Raw genomic sequence first — 21,215 nt, forward strand, 5'->3', positions numbered from 1 at the left:
TCTAATCTTGCCTTTAAATAATACAAAAATTTGGAAGTCTGTTTTATGGTGTTCGGGGAGCTGTCCATTTAACAAACAAACAAACAGATTCCTGTATTAAAATGAAACACTGGTTGATCAGGTCCTTAAATGAGACCTAAATGTGGGTCTCACCAGGAAGGGCCAAGCCTGCCTTCTTTGACTCATTTATTCTATGTTCGCTTTTCCTGCGGCATTGCCAGAAAATTTAATCTCTGTATCCACTATTTATAAGGGCTCATCTCTGTCCCAAATGCTCAGTTATATGCTGAACAAAAGCTCCTGAGGGGAGCTGCTGCCAGAAAGAACTACTTTCTCTAATGGGCTCATCTTTCTGATGGCTACCCTGCCGTGTTAGACTCACACACACACGCAAAGTTGGGGCAGAAATGATGCTATCATCTAAAATAAGTCATCCAAACCAAGAAACGCTCTGGCTTTACTTTATGCATAGTTAAGTGTTCTGAACTTGGCTTTCATGGCAATCCCGGCTTTATGAAATGCAAGGCGAAGATAATGTTTATAAACTGCTTATGTGGTTTTTAATCCATTTCTTAAAATAGACATTTTCCCTTTAATACAGTGCCCACGGGCAACTGCCACCTTCCACTTTTCCGGAAAAGGTGTTGCGTACATTGCCTTTTGCCCAGTTTTCTGTCTTCAAATGGGATCTTACCGTTCTAGAATAGCATGACAGATTCCCAGTGGCCCGGCCACTCCCTTTGCACAACAAACCCACCTACCTCTACCCCCGCCAGTGTTTGTCTTGTCACATCCCAGAGAGCCCAGCGTTCCTTTAAACCTTTGAAGACTGAGATCCTCTCTGGTGAGACACCTGATACCCGATTAATTAGTAAATTGTTAGGGCGATGAGCACCCCTGGGCTTTCTGCTGAATGTACTGTGTCCCAAGCAGGGTTCAATTGTTTATTCTTTGTGAAACTATGAGTCATCTCTTGCCCTTAGGGAGTGCCTCACAGGTGCCCAGGTGATGTGCTGAGAATCTTTTTCTCGCCCATAGCTACCACATTTAGAGAAGCATACCGTACATTACTGATAGATATAAAATTTCTTGATTAGAAGTGTAATGAATTTGAATCCTGGCTCCTTTCCTGAGGACAGATAGCCAAGGCCTGAAGTTCTCTGAATTTCTCTCTCCAATCCTTTGACTTCATGGGAGTGAAAACTAGCCCAAGTCTACAAACTATTAGAATTGTGATTAGGGTTAATGGTGGAAGGATCTGAAAACCGCTTGTTTGATTATTTTTCCCTTCCCTTTGGAATTTCCTGCCCTGGAAACAAAACACATTACATGGGTTAGTCAGCTTTCATGTGCTGGGTGAACATTTAAATGTAGAGGGGAATGCCCAGTTGGCCTTTCTTTGGTTTCAAAAAAACAAAACACAAAAAACATTGTTAGTGGAAAAACATTGTCACTCTTGAATTGAAATCTAATTTGAGACAGCCAGACTTACAGTTGGAAGGTTATTAGAACTCTATTTGCTTTCTTAGCCTTAATTTTGATTTTTCAAATGTTTCGTTTCTTGGTTTTAATTTTTGATTTGATTTGTTGTTCCAAGGCAACTCTCCAGAAGTATACTTTCATGGTTTTCCTTCCCTTTTTTCAGTTAGTAAGTAGTTTACCGATCTATCTATTAACCTTTCTGAGGGTCTCCAGAATCACGCTTCCTCCACCGTGGAACGTGTGTTGCAGTTGTGGATCGTGGGGAATGCTGAGATGACGTGGGTGTGAGGCTGCCACCTGCTTGTCCACTCTGCTACCTGGGGCCCTTCTCTCCTGAGATGCTAATGTGTTCCCCCCCACACATGCTCCGCCCCCTCACCGCCCCGCCCCAACCCCCTGCAGCCTGGGTGTAAGCACTGGGGAGGCAGTACTTCTCTGGGAGGGACTACAGAAGGAGGCAGTGCAGGAAAGATGTCCGAGTCAGGCCTCCAGTGGATTGGCCACACACAACACCCCCCCACCCCCCACCCCCGTGCTGATCGGAAGTGTGAGATGCTCCGCCACCCCCCCCACCAAGTGCAGGTCATCTGAATTTGGGGTAGAGGGAACCAATTGAAACACGAAATTTTTTTCCAGTTTAACCATTATTGCTATTTAGAAAAGCAATTCTAATAATTAATTTTCCTTAAAAAAGGTGAAAGAGACTTCATAAAATTTAACCTGCATCTAACCAAACTGAAAGGACACTAAGCAGTTCCCCAGGCATAGGACTAATACTCTCAATGGTGTTCTTTTAAGGCGTGAGTGAATTATTTTTCCAAGGATGTTTCCTAGACTGCAGATTCTCTGTGGTCAAATATTTTGGGGAAATATCGCATCTCCCTCTTAGAGACTGACAGTTCATACTGGCACATCAAAGGCTCTGAGAAGTCCTGCAGTTTAAAAAAGTCAAGGTTCTGAAGTTTGACCCCTTGTTCCCCAGCTAATTTCATCATTTTCCCACCCTATGGAATCAGTGTCCCAGGGACTGCATTTTTAGAAACGCTAATGCATGTAATAGTGAACCAGGCTATTTGAATGATCTGAGCCTTTACTTCTTAGAGCAAATATTCCTCTCAGGGGAGCTGATTTCCCCCCCTGAAATCCAGCTCAGCTTAGATATGACTTTATTTCTGGCTTTAGAAAGTGTCCATACAAATGAAATATTTTCTAAATGAATGAAAGTCCACAGTAGAAGAGAATTGTTTGGAATTGTCATCACATTAGGGTTTTAAGGGAAAACAAGTTTCACTGCCAGGGTCCTTTCAAATCAAGCTCCTCAGATACATTAAAAAGATTTGTTTTTTAAGAAAGTCAGGTTACACTAGAATCTTCAGGCAGCCCTCATTACTTACAGTGAGGCTCAGTGCATTTATACAAGGGACAGAGCTATCTTCCGTGGAAACCACTCCAGCTCTCCAAAGTCAGGAAAGCTAGGTTCAAGGACCGGTTCTGCAGAAGAACCCAGGCAGCTCATTTAATCTCCCTGCACCTTAGCTTCCCTATCTGTAAGGACGTCAGTTTACTAATCCTGTTCACACACGCCTTTATGGCGTGCCAGGAGCTCAGCCTGATCTCCAGGCCTGGGTCAAGTGCCCCCTCCCGAGTGACAGCGGGCAGCTGTGGCTCTCGCAGGGAGGTGGTCGCCCGGGTGGGAGGAGCCCTATTGGGACACACTCTGTGCTCTCCACTCTCCACGTGGGCTGCTCACCACTCCTTAGACCTGGGGATCCCAGGCGCCCCCATTCTTGAGCGCTCTCGCAGTCATCTTGGAGGAAAATGCATGTTGACGTTTTATTCGCCTCTCCAAGAAGGTGCTAAAATCAGGAATCCCGACTTGGGTTCTTGGCTCGGTGTTTCAGATCACTGATTCCAGCGAGACTGCTGCTCTCTTTAGGAACGCGGAACCCCGGGGAAGAGAATCAGCGGAGTCATGACAAAACACACCTCTTAAATGAAATAAGGTTGAGAAACAAGTTCAAGGTCGTTACTTTTTCCCCCTTTTCTTTTGGCTAGCATTTCATTATTGACCTTGCATTTTCTGACATTTGATACTGTATCTCTCGATCGGGAAATGACTAGTCCGTGGGCTGTACATTTCACCCCTCTGCTCCTGCTTAACAGAATAAAGTCAGGTTTTTAGAATCTGTGTATGAAAACATCACTCCAGTGATGACCCCACTGCTCTTGCGGGGTGGCGGTTAAAAAAAAATAAGCCTCAATGATTCGAGGATGAAACTTTTCTTGCTATTTTAATGAAATTAAAATTAATTCTCCCCAATTAGTTCTGTGGTGTCTTTCTTTAAATGAGATCAAAGACAGTTTTAGAAGATTGACGAGGCAGTAATAAGTGGCACTCAGACGGAAGTGAAGGAGTGTGTGTCCAGTAATGAGACCGTCACCCAAACTGGGGAGGCTTTTCCCAAAAGCTGCATTCAAAGACAAACGCAGCCTTCCCCCAGCACTTGAGTCCAGACGCACAGCCTCATGAATATGCAACAGGGAGGGTTTCTAGTGGAGATGAAAGCATCTGCCTGGTGTAGTCCTCCAGAAGGTACTGTCTCCAGCCCAGAGCCATGGCTCGGCTCGCTCTGACAGCTGGCCTCTTCCCGCATGCTTGCGAACGGCTTCCCGCCACGCTTCCCGTGTGCCCACCTGTCCCTGCCAACACCCGTCAGCAGCATGCCGGGCGCCCCCGCATGCCCACTGGTGGCCATAAACCCCAGTCCCCCCCCTCCGCCCCCGCCTTAGTGGGATCCTTCCCTAAAGCTTTCCCCGGGGAGAACGTTTCCCCCCTTCAGGAGAAGACACATCCTGTCAGGTTCCATGTGCTTGATATTCTGTTAAAGTCACTTGGAAATTGTGATCTCGTCTCGAGACCGTGGGTTTGGCTGTCCTGACTTACTTGGCTGTCTTCATCTCTTTTCCGCTCCATGGAAAAGGGGACTGTCTCCCAGAACGGGGACCAAAGTTATTTATCAGAGGAACCCACAGGCAGGAGAAGCCCCATTGTCAGGGGGAATCAGGCAGGAACGGCGGGCGCCTGCCAAGCGCTACGGTCCCACACCCTGTCAGACTGGCAGACACGCTACAGGGGACGTGGCTGCTGTCACGGAACTGAAGATACGCCAGGGAGGAGCCCCCCCACCCCAAACCCCACGTCAGCTTCCTCAGAGAAGCAGGACTGCCTCCAGCAAAAATGGGAATTGTCCTATAACACCGGGGGGGCGGGGGGTGGGGGCGGAATGTTTAATATTTGAAGAAAAAAAGGTGTAGAGGCCAAGTGCCTAACTTGGTGCTTGGTGTGAGAGTGGACTGTCCCCCGTCTTCAGAACAGAAGAGACAGTCCTCACTGGCTGCTGAGCTGTGTCTCCTGCAGCCCCAGGGACATGCTGGTTCTTAGAGCCCAGGTGGCAGGTGTGAGAAGGTCACCAGGCTGCCTGCAGTGAGCAGTGCTGGACTGATTTTACTTTCAAGCCTTAGCTCGAGAAAGACGTTCTTTTCCTGTTAAAAATGAAGCATCGTAAGCAGAGCTCTCTGGCAAGAATGCTTAGTCATTCCGACTGCTGTTCAGTATTCGGGGTCTTGAAGAGGGAGACCGGCGGCCTCTTCCTTCCTGTTTGAGTTGTTTGGGGGTGTGGGGGGACAGCTTCTCAGAACTGGGAGCTGAATAAAGTCTAGTGACAGATAATGTCGAGTCATTTCAGACCTGAGGGGCACTAAGTGTGGAGGTTCACCAGCCGTTGGGGGCTGCTGTGTGCCCGCCCCTGAGTGGCTCTTTTTCTTTTCCGAAGAACATGGGGAGCACAGGTGTCTGCTGCTATGGGGTTCGTCAGAGAGAAGGTGGATGTCCAGCGGAGAGAGGGGACTTCGGGCACAGCCGCAAGGCCCATCATCCCAGATTCATGCACACCAGGCATCTGAGTTAATTCTGGGGCTGGGAAGCCGCGAGCAGCCCAAAGCCCCAGCAAACTCATGTGGGATACGCAGTAAAGGATTTTCATTGCACATCATGTGACACTTGGCCCTTGTTCCTGGACGCTGACGCATGCCCAGGCACCAGGGGGGCGGAGATCCATCTAAGATCGAGTCTAGCTACGACATGCTGGGAAGATACGGGTGGGAGGGAGTTGCATGCCCTCAGAAGAGAGCCGCTCACCCAGTGCCACCAGAACAGTCAGGACAGCCGGACTGTAGAGGGAGGCTCTGCGTTCAGGAACCATGTTCGAGAAAACAGGCCTTATCGAACATAACCACGCCCCATCATCTCTTATGCCTTATGCCTAACAAGATTGTTGCCTCTGAGATCCCTCTGAACGGTGAGATGGGGTTCACGTGCGATTCCCCCGGGGCGGTCTGTGTGAGGTCGAGCACAGGTGTGGTGTGCTTTGGACAAGGGATTTTCCGAAAGGCTCCAGCTGCACCCGCAGTCTGAGCCGAGGCTCCCAGCGTCCCGTATGTGGCGGGGTTCCTCCACACGCCTCCGCGCACAGTAGCAGCCTGGGTCAGGAAGCCTCAGGAGGGCTTCGGAGCTCGGACTCACGGCTTCCTGAGGTCAGTGACCTTGGTTCTGGGTCCCATCAGCCAGGGGAGCTGCCCGTCCAGTTCCCAGGTCCTCTTTGCTGCTTCCCTTCCCCCACAACCCCTCCAGACGAGAAGCCTGGATGTAGGGATGAGCACAGTTCTTCAGGTGGCACTCTGCCTTTGGATCAGGGGCCCAAGACCACATTTTCCTTTGGGTATCGGAGTGGCAGAGAAGAGAAAGCAGTTGGCTTGAGGAGGTCCAGATCTGCTCAGCGCCAGGGCATCTGAAGCCCCCTGGAGCATCTGGACAGTTAGCTCACGGGACCCAGACCCGATTTTCAGGCGCGCCCTTGGCTGCCTGCACCCGCTCTCGGTTTGGTTGGCTTTGCGGTGGCTTTGCAGAGCCTCCTTGCCCTGTGGCTGAGGGAGCTGGGGGAGCACAGCAGCTGCTCGGCCTGCAGGGTGACGACGGTGATAAGCACGTCTCGAATTAATGTGATAAATAAGAGATGCCCACCAGCCGGGCACTCTCCCCGGCTTACCTCTTGAACCTGATTACGTGGAGGCTTATCCGTCCGGAGTCTTGGATCTCAAATGAGAAATATATCTTCTATTCCTCCCTCTGATTCCTTTTTTAAGCCTCAATTTGTCCATTTCCCTTAGGATAATAATCCCTTCCACCCCCACGTACACTGTGGGAATACATTTGCTTTGGTGAGAAAGACAAGGGTTGCCTTAAAAGAAAAAAAAAATGTTGGTAAGAACTAGCATTTCTAGTTGTGTACCTACTTAAACCAAAATCTGTTTTGATAGAGGATCTATTATCTGGCACTCACCGTTTCAGTCCTATGAGACAGTCACTTAAAGGTTGTTTTGTTTTTGGTTTTTTTGGTGTGTTTTTTTTAAATCAGATATAGCCGTTCTGATTCATAATGATGTTTATTTTTTTTCCTCCAAATTCTAATCCTATGGAAGAATTTGACTGATTGTATTATTGCCAGGAATAGTAGAGGTTAACTATTCAGTAATGTTGCCCTTATTATTAGTCAACTGCTATTGTTAGCCAGTACCTAAAGGCTCTAATACTCATCCCTAGTTTAGAACATGAAGGGTTTCTGCCCTTGGGAAGCATGTGTTAAAAAGGGATCAGCTAGGAGGGAAATCCACAGTTCCCCTCGATATTTAAATGGCTTGGTTATATTGAAGACAGGGAAAGTCACGGAGTGAGGTACAGTGTGTAACCCTATGATGTGCCACAGTCATCTGCAGTCCTAATGGCTGGAGGTGAGAACAGCCACACCGAGAAGCCCTTTTAGACAGTGAAAGTTCTGGCCCCTGAGTCCTTGTTAGGCCAGGAGAGTAGAGCACACAGACATGCTTCCAGAAGAGGGGACCTACGACTCTCTTCCACATTGCAGCCCGTGGCATGTCTGTTGACAGTACTCATTCATTCTGCAAGCATTTACCTAGTACCTCTCATGGGCCTAGTATTGTCAGCCTCTGAGAGCACCTTGATGTGGGCCTGCCTCCATGCGGTGTAAGAGGAGAGGCAGTGCCATTAACAGAAAACAGTGCGGTCTGTGCAGTGGGTAGCCAGGTAGCCATAGCCACAGGGTGCTGGAGGAGCACTGAGGACCCAAGGCTCACCTTCTAACAGGAGTGTGGCAGGGAAACAAAACGGAAGGCTCACGGCAGCCTTCCTGGAGGAGGTGGTAGCGGAGCTGGATGTAGAAGCCAGATTCAGAGTTAGACTACTGTTCGAGTCCCACTTTTGCCACCCACTGGGTGTACGGCTTTGGATAAGTTCATAAGCTCATTAAATCTCAGCTTCGTTATCTAAAGCATGCAGGTAACACCGTTAGCTGCCTCACGGAATTGTTTAAAGGTTAAATGAAATAATAAATGTAAAGGGCTCATCAGAGTGCCTGAAACCTGCCGTGGCTTGTAACTAAAACTGATAATGACTACTGTCATCATTTGCCGGACCTTATTCATAGGGAAACACGTTATTATGTGAATAATTAGTTATTTAGTTGTGTATAGCTATCACGAAGAGAAGGGACTTTAACAGTGGTTCTGATTAATTCATTTGCAGCCCAAATAAAACAGTGAATCCAAAAATCAAAATTAGCCCCTCCAAAAGTCACAGGTCCTCGTAGCAAAGGACCCGTAGAAACTAGGAGAAAAACGGGTAGAATTTTTGTTTAGTATTTGTTCATTATTGTTAGTTGCAGATGAATTAGTGACTAAATATTTTAAGCGTTTCTCAGTTTTGATTTCCAGTGTGGCAAAATATCAGTGGATACAACCCATATAAGCAGAATCTCTGGGCGGAGTCTTGGGAACTCTGCAGAGTCTATAAAAGGATCCTGAGACCAGGAGAATTGAGAACCAGTGTTCTAAGGAACAAGATCTTCCTGGAACGCTGTTCCCCTTGGGCTGCAGGGAAGCAGGAAGCTGCAGAACATCCCTGCCTGGCATGTGTAGAAGACGCCTTCAGGCTTTTTTGACCAAATGTTAATAATAACTGCTTTCTGTCTCTTCCAGTGGGTGCCTCTCAGTCTTGGCCACAGAGTAGAATCCCTGGAGTGATTCGCAAGAGGCCTGCCCATGCCAAACTCTTGCAAGAGTTAGGGATTTGGTTCGCCTGGGCCCAGCTACAGCATTGTGGTCTTTTAAATCTCCAAGTGATTCTTATCTGACGCCCCGGTTGAGAACCACTGTTCAAGGTGGTCAGTGAGAAGGCGAACTGGCCTGGTGACGTCAGAATATAGCAACAACAACCTTGTTTATTTAGTTGAAATTTAGCTGCTGCTAAAAGTCTCAGGAAAACTATATCAAATCCTTGTTCTCAAAGTTAAAATATTTCTTTTCCATAAAAAAGTCCAAAACAAAACAAGACCCAGAAAAAAAAAAAAATCGACAGCAGTCTAATCATTTTGCTACTTTGATTTTTTTTCTTTTTTTTTTTTAAGTAGTCAGACACGCTTTGTCTAAGCAAGGGTCAGTCCTTAGCGGAACTTCCTGAGTTCTGGATCATGATGGCAACGGCTGGTGTCTTTTAACTGAGCCTCGGGTTCCTCCTCCCTGCAGCCCCGTTCCCTCTGCAGGACTCACTGGCCATTCCCAGAGGCACCCTCCTCTCGCTCGTCCCTGTGGGCGCTCTGTGTGGCTTATCCGCAGAAGGCAGATTCCCAGTCTGCTTCCGTCCGCCTCCCGTGAGCCCCCTCCAGCAAACCCCCGCTGAAGGATGTGACAGTATTCAGAAGTACCCATGTTTCCTTCATGTTGGAACAGTCATAGCACAATATGGGTGGCCAGCCTCTTGCCGCAAATACTCTCAAGATGAATCAATTGTGGTGCATCTCAAAGCCCCAACAGAAATTACTTTTATACTCACAATTTCATCTTATCCAGAGTATAACCAGCTCCGGTTTTCTGGAGTGTTCAGTGTTTGTCTTTATCGATTATCACTATTTTAACACCATGTCGGAACGTCTCTCTCCCTGGTACCCTTCACAATAAATTAAAAATGAAGAATGCGGCAGTGATATAAATATCATCAGTTCGCAGTTTGAAATAACTGAGATGCCTTCTCTCAGCTCCGAGACCACACCTCTAAGAGGGAGTGTCGGGAAGAGGTGAGGACCCAGCCCCCTGAGCAGGGAGTGGTCTCCAGCCACCAGGCCTCATAGATGGGCAACATGAGGAGGAAGGAGGCGTTTGATTTCTGAATAGAAGTTCCTTTACCCACTTCCTTTGACTAGTGGATGTGCTTGGTCTGCTCATCTCCTTAGCTGTTTAGGACAAGTTTTGACCCTGAGGCACACGGGTACCACTCCTGAACCCAGGGGCGTTTGCTGTAGTCTATCCTCCTGGTTCAGCCTTGACAGTGAACATCTGCTTGAACCTAGGGCCAACGTGTGCTCTTCCTCCTATCGTTAGGTCATGTCCTAGAATGTGGTTCCAAATCTAGGGATGTTGGCCCACTCTTGAAGGCCAGGGAGAGGACTGGCAAGTTGCTGGGTTTTTATTAAGAATGGCCTTCTCCATCCCCAGGAGGCAAGGCTGACTCTTGCCCGGCCCTCTGGTGGTTTCTAGGCTTAGACCCGGCCAGGTGTGCTCTGTCACTTCCCTTTGTAGTCCTTCATTTATGCCACGTTCCAGCATGAGCGTCACAGCCGTGTGTCCAGCTCTACCCCTCTCCTGCCCCCAAACACTCGCACTGTCTTAGACTCAGCTCCCGGTTGGAGCACTTCCCCTAGCATGTGCTCTGGTTGTTGACGAAAGATTAGCTAGAGTGGAGGACGGAAACTCCCGTTCCAGGCCATGATGCCTGTCTATATTTCATGGACATCCAACTCGGAGACACCATGGGGGAAGGAGTGTGTGTTCGTCTTGAACTTGTGTCTGTGTGCGGGAGGAGGCGGGTGGATGGCTGGTTGGGCAGGTCTGTCCTTTTACTTCTGATGCCGTCTTCTCGAAAACCCCCCACAGGCTCTGTCCACGCCACATCCGTGGCAGCATCCAGAGTGGAACAGGCACTGTCAGAAGTGGCCTCGTCTCTGCAGAGCAGTGCCCCCAAGCAGGGCCCGCTACACCCCTGGATGACGCTGGCCCAGATCTGGCTCCATGCAGGTATGGCTCTGCCCCCACCCACACCCCCACGGCCATGCCAGATGCCGGGGGAGCCTGTTTACCTATGACCCCTCTCTGGAGGGTTTTTGAGAGATCGAAGCAGTCACAGGTCAGAATGCCACAGCTGCTTTGCAGGAACCATGAGTTCCTCTGTGTCTCCCCGTCGTGCCCCAGAACCTGGTACAGAGCAGGCAGGCAGCCAAGATGACCCGATTGGCCTCTGAGGGGCCCAGGGAGATCACCGGGTGGGATGCTGGCTGTGTGCCCTCAGAGGAGCCAGAGAGCGACAGACACCGAGGCTTGCTTCGCAGGGGGCACAGCACGGCAGGGTGCCCCAGGCAGAAGTCCAGAAGTTCTGTCCTCTACCAGCTGTATAGACGGGAGCTAATCACTTCACCTCAGCTGGGGCTTCCTCATCTTGGGGGGGAGGGGCATGGAGGGGCGGATACTAGCACCCACCTCCTGGGGTTGACGAGCTAGTACCTGGCACATTCCGCGGGGACATCCTTGGGAGAGGGGACATGTGTGTCGATGACTCAGAGGTCTTCATCAAAACCCCGGGAAGGGGCAACACTTTCGATGTCCCTGCATACCCCAACCTGGCACTCCTGCCAACCCACAGAGCAGGGAGAGGGGAGCAGCAGCCGCAGAACTGGAAACCAGCCCAGTGAGCAGAGAGGACCGCCCCTCCTCCAGCTTCACATGGGTGCCGCTACTGAGCTGAAAATCCCCACGATCCATCCCACAAGTGGGCAGTGTAGCGAGGAGAACCCCACTAGGCAGAGGCTCTGGGCAAATGGTTGCTGGTGATTTACTGACATTATGTTTCTATACGAACGGTGACCTCTGTTCCTCGAGCTTTATCACCAGGTCTGCAAGATGTCACCTGGGCCTTCCCAGGCCGGACCCTCAGGGTGCACAGTGGAAGGCCAGGTTTGGCTGGGGAAAGTGCTTATTATCCACCATTGTCCGTCTGTTTACTCCTTTTTTGCCAAAGCTAATTGTGTGCTGGTCAGCCTTGTTTGGAACCGTTGGCAGACCTCCATGTATGAAAACGTGCTGGGATTCACCTGGCTTCAGTGTGTCACGAAGTGCAACTCCGCCAGGCTCCTCTGTGTTGGCATCTTTAATGGAGCCATAACAACTACCATAAATTAACAAATTACATTCTTCTAAGCAGAAATACAAAAGAGGGATGACTCATGAATGTACTGATTGTTCTTCCAGTGCAGACACTTGCCAGCATGTGGCCTCTCGCTGGGTCCCAGAGGAGCCAGCATGCAGGGTGCAGGGACAGCGGTAATGCCCTGCCCCCGACGCCCTGTGCCCCCGTCTAGGGCCTGGCGCCTGTCCCATTCAGTAGCCCTCACGAGCAGTGACTGCAGAGACCTCGGAGAGAAGCCTGGAAAGGCTGCAGAGTCTGGGCCAGGAGAGACTGGCTGGCCCTGCAGGGTCAGTGTGGGGGGCCGAGGTGTCTTTCGAATTGGAATTGAAAGCGAGATTTGAAGGGCCAGCGTCTTAAAAAAACCCAGCAGCGCTAAAGGCAATCCTTCAAGGCTGAAATGAACTTCCTTGACCTCACAGGCATTGCTCCTCTTCCCTGTTTCCTGGAAAAGTCAGTGACCCAAGTGAGGGTCACTAAGTTCCAGGACTGTTTCTCCTGCTGGCTTGCTGCCCGTTTTTCAGTTATCCAGACTCTGTTCCTTTCTGCGTGTCCCCCATGACTCTCAGGAGGAAATTTGGTAGCCACTGATTAGAACATTGAAGAACTTGGTGGCTAAGATTCAGTTTGGAGATGTCCTTGAATTTGGACCTAATTGCATGATATCCACTTCTCATTGGCATAGCCTGTAGCACAGGATAAACCTCTCGTTGGTTAATGGGTGTGCTTTTAACGTTCTATAAATTGGTGGGATTGAACAATTAAAACGAACGCCAAACCTGCCTTCTAAAGTCTGGACAGAATATGCAGGGGGCTTTTGTTGTACGAAGGAATTGAGTAAATTAGAATCTTTATAGGATTTGTGCCATATTGACTCTTTCAAAGCAATGACTTGGTTTACATCAAGATTTAGAACCGCATCATATATTCATATGGTCTTTGAAGAGGTAACTTCAGAATGAACTCAGAGAACAGCTTCTTCTGATCTGTAAGGTTTTACCACCTGTGGTATGAGCTCTGCTGCTCCTACAGGCAAAATAACAGTGACACCCCCTCCTTACTTTTGGACAATTTATGGTTCCATCATTAGGTCTAAAGTATTATGGCCAGATTGTGTAAATTTTACAAGCTTTGGAAGAAACTTCCAAAGATCAAGGCCTAACACCCCCAGGCCATGGTGTTTCTATGGCATTTGTGGGTCTCTTCTCTCTTGGTTGTTTTCTCTGGTGAGCTTAGTCTAGTGGAGCTCATGACAGGAGCCCATGGTGAGGGGACCCCAGATTTGAGGCTTGCAGGTGAAGTCACTCTGAGACAACCTTGGATTTCCAGCCTATTGTATGAGCAGGTCCCTGGGCCATGGGTATGTCCATTTGAATAGCAAAGAGATCATGAATTGGACATTAAGCCACCTGCTGCTCTGTGAGGGGGTGGGCCAATGGCCCAGCAGGGAGCCACAGATCCTGGAAGACGATAGTGTTTGACGGCACAGGGCCCCTCCATTCCTGAGGGGTGAGACCCACTCCCTGGGCACACACACCCCCCCCACCCCGTGCCTCCCCTCCGATCCTGCACACCTCTGACTCCAGTGTCTCGGGCTTTTCACCAGGACACCTGGTGGCTGACCAGCATGGGTTGTGTGTGTTTTGTTCCTTAGTTTGTTGGGGCCTATGTTTTGAATAAACAGTACCTGCAAATCGTAAACGACTGAAAAGGTACAAAGGATGAGAGTGAGAAGTCTCTATCCTTCCCCTGAGACTCAGCCACCATTGCCCCCAGCAACCACTGCTAGCAAGCCCCTGTGCGCTTTCCAGGGCTGTCACACACACTGGGACGTCCCTGCTTATCAGCGTACCTAACACTGACTCAGACTTTTTACCAGCCGCATAGAATAAATCCATTGTGTGAATTTACCATAATTTAAACAGTACTCCATTAATTGACAGTTAGATTATTTCTAATATTTTACAGATAATACATCAATAAGTATCCATCTATATATTGCGTATAAGATAAAAAGATAAAATTTAGATAAATTAGGTAAATTTAGATAAATTTCTAAAAATGGAATTGATGGATCAAAGGGTGTGTTCTTGTTAATTTTGATAAATTTTGTCACACTGGCTTCCACAGAATAGTACCAATCCACAGCCCAGCCAGTAATGTGCGAATGCCCATTTTCTTACATCCCTATCAGCACAGAGCATTCTCAGACTTCTAGATCTCTGCCAGTCCGATCGGTGAAAAGTGGTATTTCAGCTGTCTGTTCATGGCTTCTGCTCATTTATCTTCTTAGACACTGAGCTTTCCTTTTTCATTTGTAAGCATTTATTATGTGTCAAAGAAATGTGCCTCGTGTCTGTGATACAAGCTATAAATATTTTCTCCTGTCTTTATTTTGTTAGTGTTCACGTTTGTCTTTCTTTCTTTTTTTTTTTTTTTTTTTTTTGCCAGTCTTTAGAAAATGCATTTATCCATCTTTTCTTTATGGCATCTGGGCTTTACATGACATTTACCTATTTTTACGGTTCCCTTTCCTAAAATTCCAAGTATCTTCTGGGGCCGTTCGTATAAAGACCGTCTTACAAAGAAGGTCAGAAGGGGTTATCTCCACCACTTTGCAAGAGGGAAACCCAGGCCAGGTAGAAATAAGTGTCTATGGGGTCTAACTAGGGCGGGAGTCAGAGTCAGGGGAGCTGCCTTAGAGCATTTGAAGTTTACTATACTGCAAAACCCATCTCCCTGGAAGCCATACCGCTTCCTTAGGATGGAACCTCATGGTTGGCCATCAGAGACTCAGACATTTGCTGATACTCCGGGCTGAACCAGAGCCTTTGCCAAGCCACGCGGCTTTTTGGTGCCCATCTCTTAATTTCCACATTGGGATGGCAGCTAAAAATGACTTTGCGGTAGGTGGTTAATTTCTGCTTGTTACGTACTAATAATTATAGCTTTCACTTTGGCACTCTCACAGTTGAAACCAACAGCTATTCTTAGATGTGCAAGATCAGATTTTCTGATTTCTACGGCGAATTAAAGCCGCGATACTCTCTTGATACTCTCTCGAATTCCCCAGCCCTGGCCTGGCCTCTCCTGTTCCCTCACCCCCCTCCCAGGCTCCTCCCAGAGGCTGCATCGGCAGGGTGGAGGGGGCATCCTGTGGCCAGGCCCCCAGGAGAGATGAGGCCTGTGCCCAGGCAGGTGGTGTGTGTGTCCCTGCACAGGGAGCCCCTGCAGGAGCAAACACACGGGTCCCCCCACCCCCGGGGTCAGGCCTGCCTCATTCAGGGCCAGTCTAGATTAAGCAAACCCCACCCCCACCCCCACTCCCCCACCCTTGCTCCTGCCCTGGGGGGGTTGATTAATGATCTACACCTTTATCGAGCACCGCCCATATGTCAGACTTTATCCCAAGGACTTTGTGTGTCTTAATTTGTTTTGTCCCCATGAGGTATAAATACCTTATTCACCCCACTTTACAGATGAAGAAACTGATACACAGCTCTCAAGTCTCTTGCCTATTATTACCTGGCTAATAAGTGCAGAAGCCAGAACTCAGAGCCAGCCAGTGTGGCCCTGGCACCCCAGCTGTAAGCCAGGGTGAGCACTCGGGCGGGCAGCACAGTGTCTTCAAGCATGTGTCTATGGGGCAGCGTCAGAGCAAGGCTCAGGAGTCAGTGGTCATGACGACAGTCCCTGCCTTGATGCAGCTTACAGACGTGAAACAAAACAATTAGAGAAGCACTTCATTCTCATGGTGCCAGGTGCCATAAAGGGGCAGCATGGTCCCCTGGGAGAACTGGCGGCAGCGGTTGTCCCTACACCCAGAGGCAAGGGAAGGTCTGAGCATGGGGCTGGTGGGGGGAGCAGAGGCCTGAGTAGTGATGGGCGGTGGTCAGGCCAATGGTGGGGAGGCCTGCAGACCCAGCTAGAGAGTGTTGGAGAAATGCCAGGGCCCCTGGAAGCCATGCTAAGGTCTTTAAGTGAATCCTAAAAACATTGAAAAGCTACTGATGGACTTCCAGTAGAAGAGTGAGAGGGTCAGAGACAAGCTTTGAAAAGACCACTTTGTCTAAACATGGAGAATGGAATGGAAGCAGCAAAAGTGGGAAGAGAAAGAGCAGAGTGTGGAGGCAGAGGGAAGTGGGCTCTGAGACGCACCATGGAGCTGGAACCATAGGACTCCCCATGGGTGTGATGTTGGGGGCGTGGAGAAGAAGCCTGTGTTCGGGGCCTGAGTCACTGTGAGCCACTGGTGACGCCATTCTCTGCAATGGGAAGCTGGTGGGGAGGGACCGTTGTGGTAGAGTCAGGGAGGAAGGGAAACCAGAGTTGTGTTTGAACTTGGAAGTGTCCAGTGCCCATGGACATGCGAGTGAGGGCCACAAGCAGGCAGCTGGAGAGTCCAGCCTCGTTTCAGATTTGGGCTGGAAACAGACACTGGGGAGTAAGGATGGAATGCCCGGGGGTATGATGAGAAGGCCTGGGAGGAGAATGTCCACAGAGAAGGGAAAGGACCAGGACCAAGCCCCAAGCCACTCCCACATTTAAAATTGGGGCAGGAGGGGGGAAAGCCAAAGTGAGCGAAGAGGGGGTGGTCAGTCAGGCAGGAGGGAAACCGGGGGGGGGGTGCTGTGGCAGCTAGGGGTTTCCTTCCCTTGTGTGCCGCGCAGTCAGACTAGTGCAAATCCCCGTGTCACCTCGCTCCGGCAGGGTGAGCTGGGCGGGTCTCCCCGCCTCCGGGTGAGCCCTGGTTTGCTCCGGTGCAAAATGAGGGCAGTTGTGACAGCTACACCAGATAAGGCGAGCGGAGTGCTCAGTGGGTAGCAAGCACTTGGTAACTCTTAAAATCACTGTTATTGAGGAGGTTGTGGCTGGTAGGAAGTGCTGCTGGGAGGTCGAATGGGCGCAGACAAAAGCACCTGTTGGACGTGGCGTATGGGACTTGTCGGTGGCCGTGACAGGTGAGGCTGGGGGGTGTGTGCTGGGGACAGAGCCCACCAGTGTGGCCACCGGGCGCCAGCAGGCGAGGAGGACGAGGCCAGGGTGCACGGTCCTCCCAGGAAAGACCCCTGTGCAGCAGAGGAGAGAAATGCGGGGTAGCTGGGGAGGAATGTGCTTGAGTTCAAGCTCGGGGCTTGCACTGGCTGACCCAGAAGCATATTGACGGCGTCTGGGCCGATCACATCCACACTGAGCTCCTCCTCGTCCCGAAGAGAGAGAGAGAGGGGATACGTGAAGGTCTGAATCCCTGAGGAGAGCAGGCCAGTGCTGGGGTCCAGGGCACAGGCAGAGGGGTTGGCCTCAGTTACAGCAGAAGGGGAACAGAATGGATGGGCACAGAGGACAACAGAGGGCTTGTCAATGTGGCAGCAAGAAGAGGCTCAGGTCTGGTCTGCTGGCTTCTCTTTTCCCTTTGAATGAAGAGTCAAGGTCAGCCAAAGGGGAGGAGGGCTTCTGGGGAAGGACAGAAGCATCTGGAGACCAGCTGGGCCAGGGTCTGGACGGGGTCAAGCGTCTCCCGAATGAGCTAGAGGATGAGGAACTAGTCTACCACCCAGCCCAGCCGCTGGGGAAGGCGTCCCTGCAGACAGGTGGGCACCGCCACTTGGAAACTCAGAAATCAGTATCAGTCATGCAGCCAAGATCCTGACAGAGGCGTTTGGCCAGACCTTCACTGAGGAAAGGACCTGGGCTGCACTCAGCATGGGCACGACAGGCCCGGCTTGGGACCCCGGCCAGAGAAGCTCAGGTTTGGACCAACACACGCAAACAAAACCACTTCCAACCTTGCCCAAACAAGGGAAAAGTGAAGAACAGTTCTGGGGAGAGCTGATACGGCTGCAGTCCCTTCCCAGAGACCTTCGTGACTTTGAAGGGTGAGGGCAGCTCACCCAGGCCCTCGTGCTGAATTTTATATGAGAGGGAATTCATGAAAGCACAGACAGTGTGCTCTGGGAGGACCTGCTGCTTCGGGAAGGGACGCTGTGCTCCCCCTGGGAACTCCTCAGCGCCCCCATGGGCAGGGGCTAGCCCAGAGCCAAGCTGCTAAGGTTTGTTTTCCAAGCACAAGTCAGGGAAGCAGGGTTTGGGGTAAAGGACATGGTTTTCAGGGCTCAGGGAGTCGGCCGGCCTCACTCCCTGCCTGCCTGCCTGCGGGCCTCGCCTGTGAGACTGGAGGGCACACGAGTCCTTCCCTTCCTCCTCCTCCGCCAGACCTCAGGTGGCATGGAAAAGCCGACAGCACCCTCGCGGGTACAGCCCTCAGGCTGCCTCCAGCATTTACTGCCGCTCCTTTGTATGAGCTTCAAAATAGGTGTCCCCTCTGGGTAGACTAACCCCCGGGGAGCAGGCTTCGCTAGCTGAAGGCACCTGTGTGAGAAGCCACTTTGCATCCCTCTGGGCAAACGCAGCCCTGCGCCAGGCACACAGCCTGGCCCCAGCAGCGTCCAGACTCGATCTCGGCCCCGCTCACTCTGCCCAGTACCTTTGCACAGTGCACAGTCCTGAGCCCAGGGCGGGCCTGTTGGAAGCCACCTCTCAATCTTGCCGCTGACAAGAAGCAGGTGCTTGACAAGTGTTAGAAGCATGAGCGAAAGGAAACTGGACCTGTGTGGGACCGTGGGTACAGCCCTCTTCCTCCCTAGCCGCACTCCAAATGATTCGACTGATGTCAGAAATCCCAGCACTAAGGTTTTATTTCTGGAGCCGAAGACTCTGTGCCCCAGGAAGATGTGATTTCCTCGTAAAGGGGGAGTGACTGTTCTAAGCCATCATCTCAAAGGAGCCATGGTAAAATGAAAGGCGCCCCCAGATACACCCCCACCCCAAAGACCTGCAGACTCTGCCAAGTGGTTTTCCCTCCCTGCACCTCGGTCTCCTCCCTGCCATCTGGAAGGCGGCGGGGCTCCACCAAGTGCTGTCCTCAGCTGTTTCAGCTGCCTCTGGGATCGGCTTCCACCGCCTCGGCCGATCCTTACCACCGTCCTGGAGAGCTGCGGGCCGACATCGGGCCCCCGCCGACAGGTGAACAGGCCGAGGGACCTTCCTGCCTCGCTCGAGGCTGCACACACAGCCCAGGTGCAGGAACCCAACCCTCTGTGTTCTCATGACGCTGGTTTACAAACGGGGGACCTGGAGCCCTGAGGTCCCCAGGGGTGCCCCAGAGTCCGGGACGGGGGACCAAATCAAGAGGGAGGCAAGCTGCCACGCTTAAGATACCTTTGGCAGAAGAGGCTCCACTGCTGAAGACAGTTTGAAAATCATCACATCACGTGGTGCCATGTCCTTCCATTCCAGCTTCAAACGGACACATTTGGGAACAGCCAGGCCATGCACCTGCCTCCCCCCACCCCCTGCCGTGAGGAGCATCGGCTTTACCAGCGGTGCAGGTCTCCTCCTACAACTTCTGCACCACCGAAAACAAGTCCTTGGAGGCCTGGGTTCTTTCTCCCACTTGCATGATCATGACTCAGCTGAGTCTCTGTCTTCCGATCGATTCCTCAGGAAGGAAGCGATAGCATCAGACTCCCTGAGACACGTGGTCCCACAGAGGACCCTCCCAGAATAGGGCTGATGGGTACATTGTCATGCTGGTGTTTAAGCCCCTGCCCCACTCCCCAGTCTTGTTATAAAAATTCTAGAAGCATTCCGTCCCCACTCACAAGTTGGTCCTTTCTGCATAGTGATTTGGATGGCAGAGGCCCAGTGGGTCACCCAACCCATCAGCTATAGGCCCTAAGGACCTTAGAAATGTCCGTGAGCCCACCCTCAAAACGGGAGCCAGCCAGGAGCCCAGTGCACAGTGGGAGGAACGTTCGTACAGCTGGAACACTCAGGTAGCCTAAAACCACGGTGGGCGTGCAGCCGGCTGGCCAGAGCGGAGAGGACATGGCAGGGACGGAAGCAGACAGCCCTGTGGTGGCACCAGGAGTATGTTTATCTCCCAGGAGGGGCAGGCTTCTGCCAGGGCCCAAACTGAAGGACAGATACGTGTCACCCCTGTTCCTGCACAGTCCCTATGTGTCACAGGTGTGCAGTGAACACCTGGGGAGCCGGACCTCTGCAGGACAGGAGGCAGGACTGAGCCAGCACTGCTGCCATCAGGGCTCAGCTGGATTGGAGTGGCCTGTTTCCATGTCTGGGGGACCCTGCGTCAACCCATTATCTCCGTGTGAGGCTGGATCCCCCATCGAGGGGGGGACCCACAGGCTGGAAGAACAGATGGGGACGCAGGCCCGCGTCTAGCCTGAGGGGCTCTCTCCTAGCCTGAGGAGACTGCTGTTGGGGAACATGATCACCAGGAAAGAGAGGGGCTGTCCAGGAGGGTTGAAGTCAAAAAGTCAGCAGCGTTAACACACCACAACTGTGTGATACACACCTGCCCTTTTCCAGCCTCAGGGCTCAAAGCTGGAGGTGGGGAGATAGAAGGGTCGCTGTCCAGGGGTGAACCGTGGACCCCCTCAGGAAATCACATGCTGGGCCTCAGCCGTCAGAGAGCGCAGAGCCTGGGCTCCCCTCTGAGGGGAAACGTGGGTCAGAAGTGGCTGTCAGGAATGGCAGCGACGGAGCAGGCCTCCAGGGAGCTGGCGTCACTGCCCTACCGGAGGAGACAGGAGACTGAAATCGTGTGTGGAAACAGCACAGGTTCGCCAGGGCAGAGCCTGGGGTGTTGGGGAGCAGGAGGGACACAGGTTCGTACGGCCAGTAGAACCAGCTACCACCAAGGGCTCCGAATGCCAGGCAAGGGGACCTGGATGGTACCTGGGGGCAGGGGAGCCTCTGTTCACAGGACTCCAGCCAGGCTCTGCCTCCAGCTGGCCTGAGACCCGGGACAAGCTGTTCAGCCCCCATGCCCCTGTTTCCTCATCTGTGCAACGGCCCTGTGCACCTGAGTACCATGGGATCCTGTGCAGGTAAGGGAGAAAGGCACAAAGCACGTGTTTAATGAACATCAGCCGCTGTTACCGTTATCAGTCATTCTGCCATTCGTTCGTTCCTTCAGCAGCTGCTTCCTGAGCTCTGACTGTGCCGGGGGCTCGTTTCATCCCTGGGAGCACAGCGGTGAGCGGCGCAAACACAGTCCCTATGCTCGTGTGGCTTACAGCTTGCCTTCTAGAGGGGGCCCACACCGGCACGGGATGCAACCCAGATCAGCCTGCTGGTTGGCGTCAGGGAGGACAAGAAAGCAGAGAATGGAGCAGGGTTGTGCTAAGTGCGTAAGCTGGTCAGGCAAGGCTGAAGGACTCCAGGGGCGAACAGAAGCAGGGACCCACACGGAACGGGCGCTTTTCTGCAGGCGGGAGGACGAGCTCTGCCTCGGGAGGCTGACCCACCAGTGGCTGTGCAAGACAGACGGTATGGCCAGCAGCAG

General features: G+C 51.5%; 1 protein-coding gene across 4 annotated transcripts in view; it reads left to right on the forward strand.

Annotated features, from left to right (window-relative positions):
- LOC111148467 (tetratricopeptide repeat domain 7B) overlaps nucleotides 1-21,215 on the forward strand; it is a 261,908-nt gene that overhangs the window by 211,324 nt on the left and 29,369 nt on the right. For all 4 annotated transcript variants that reach the window (XM_022505026.1, XM_022505027.1, XM_022505028.1 and 1 more), the window contains one exon: nucleotides 10,543-10,683. In XM_022505026.1, coding sequence (XP_022360734.1) covers nucleotides 10,543-10,683 — 141 coding nt within the window. The remainder of the gene's footprint in view (nucleotides 1-10,542; nucleotides 10,684-21,215) is intronic.

Source organism: Enhydra lutris, unplaced genomic scaffold, assembly GCF_002288905.1.
Source record: "Enhydra lutris kenyoni isolate GAN:26980312 unplaced genomic scaffold, ASM228890v2 scaffoldscaffold20, whole genome shotgun sequence".
Taxonomy (NCBI): domain Eukaryota; kingdom Metazoa; phylum Chordata; class Mammalia; order Carnivora; family Mustelidae; genus Enhydra; species Enhydra lutris.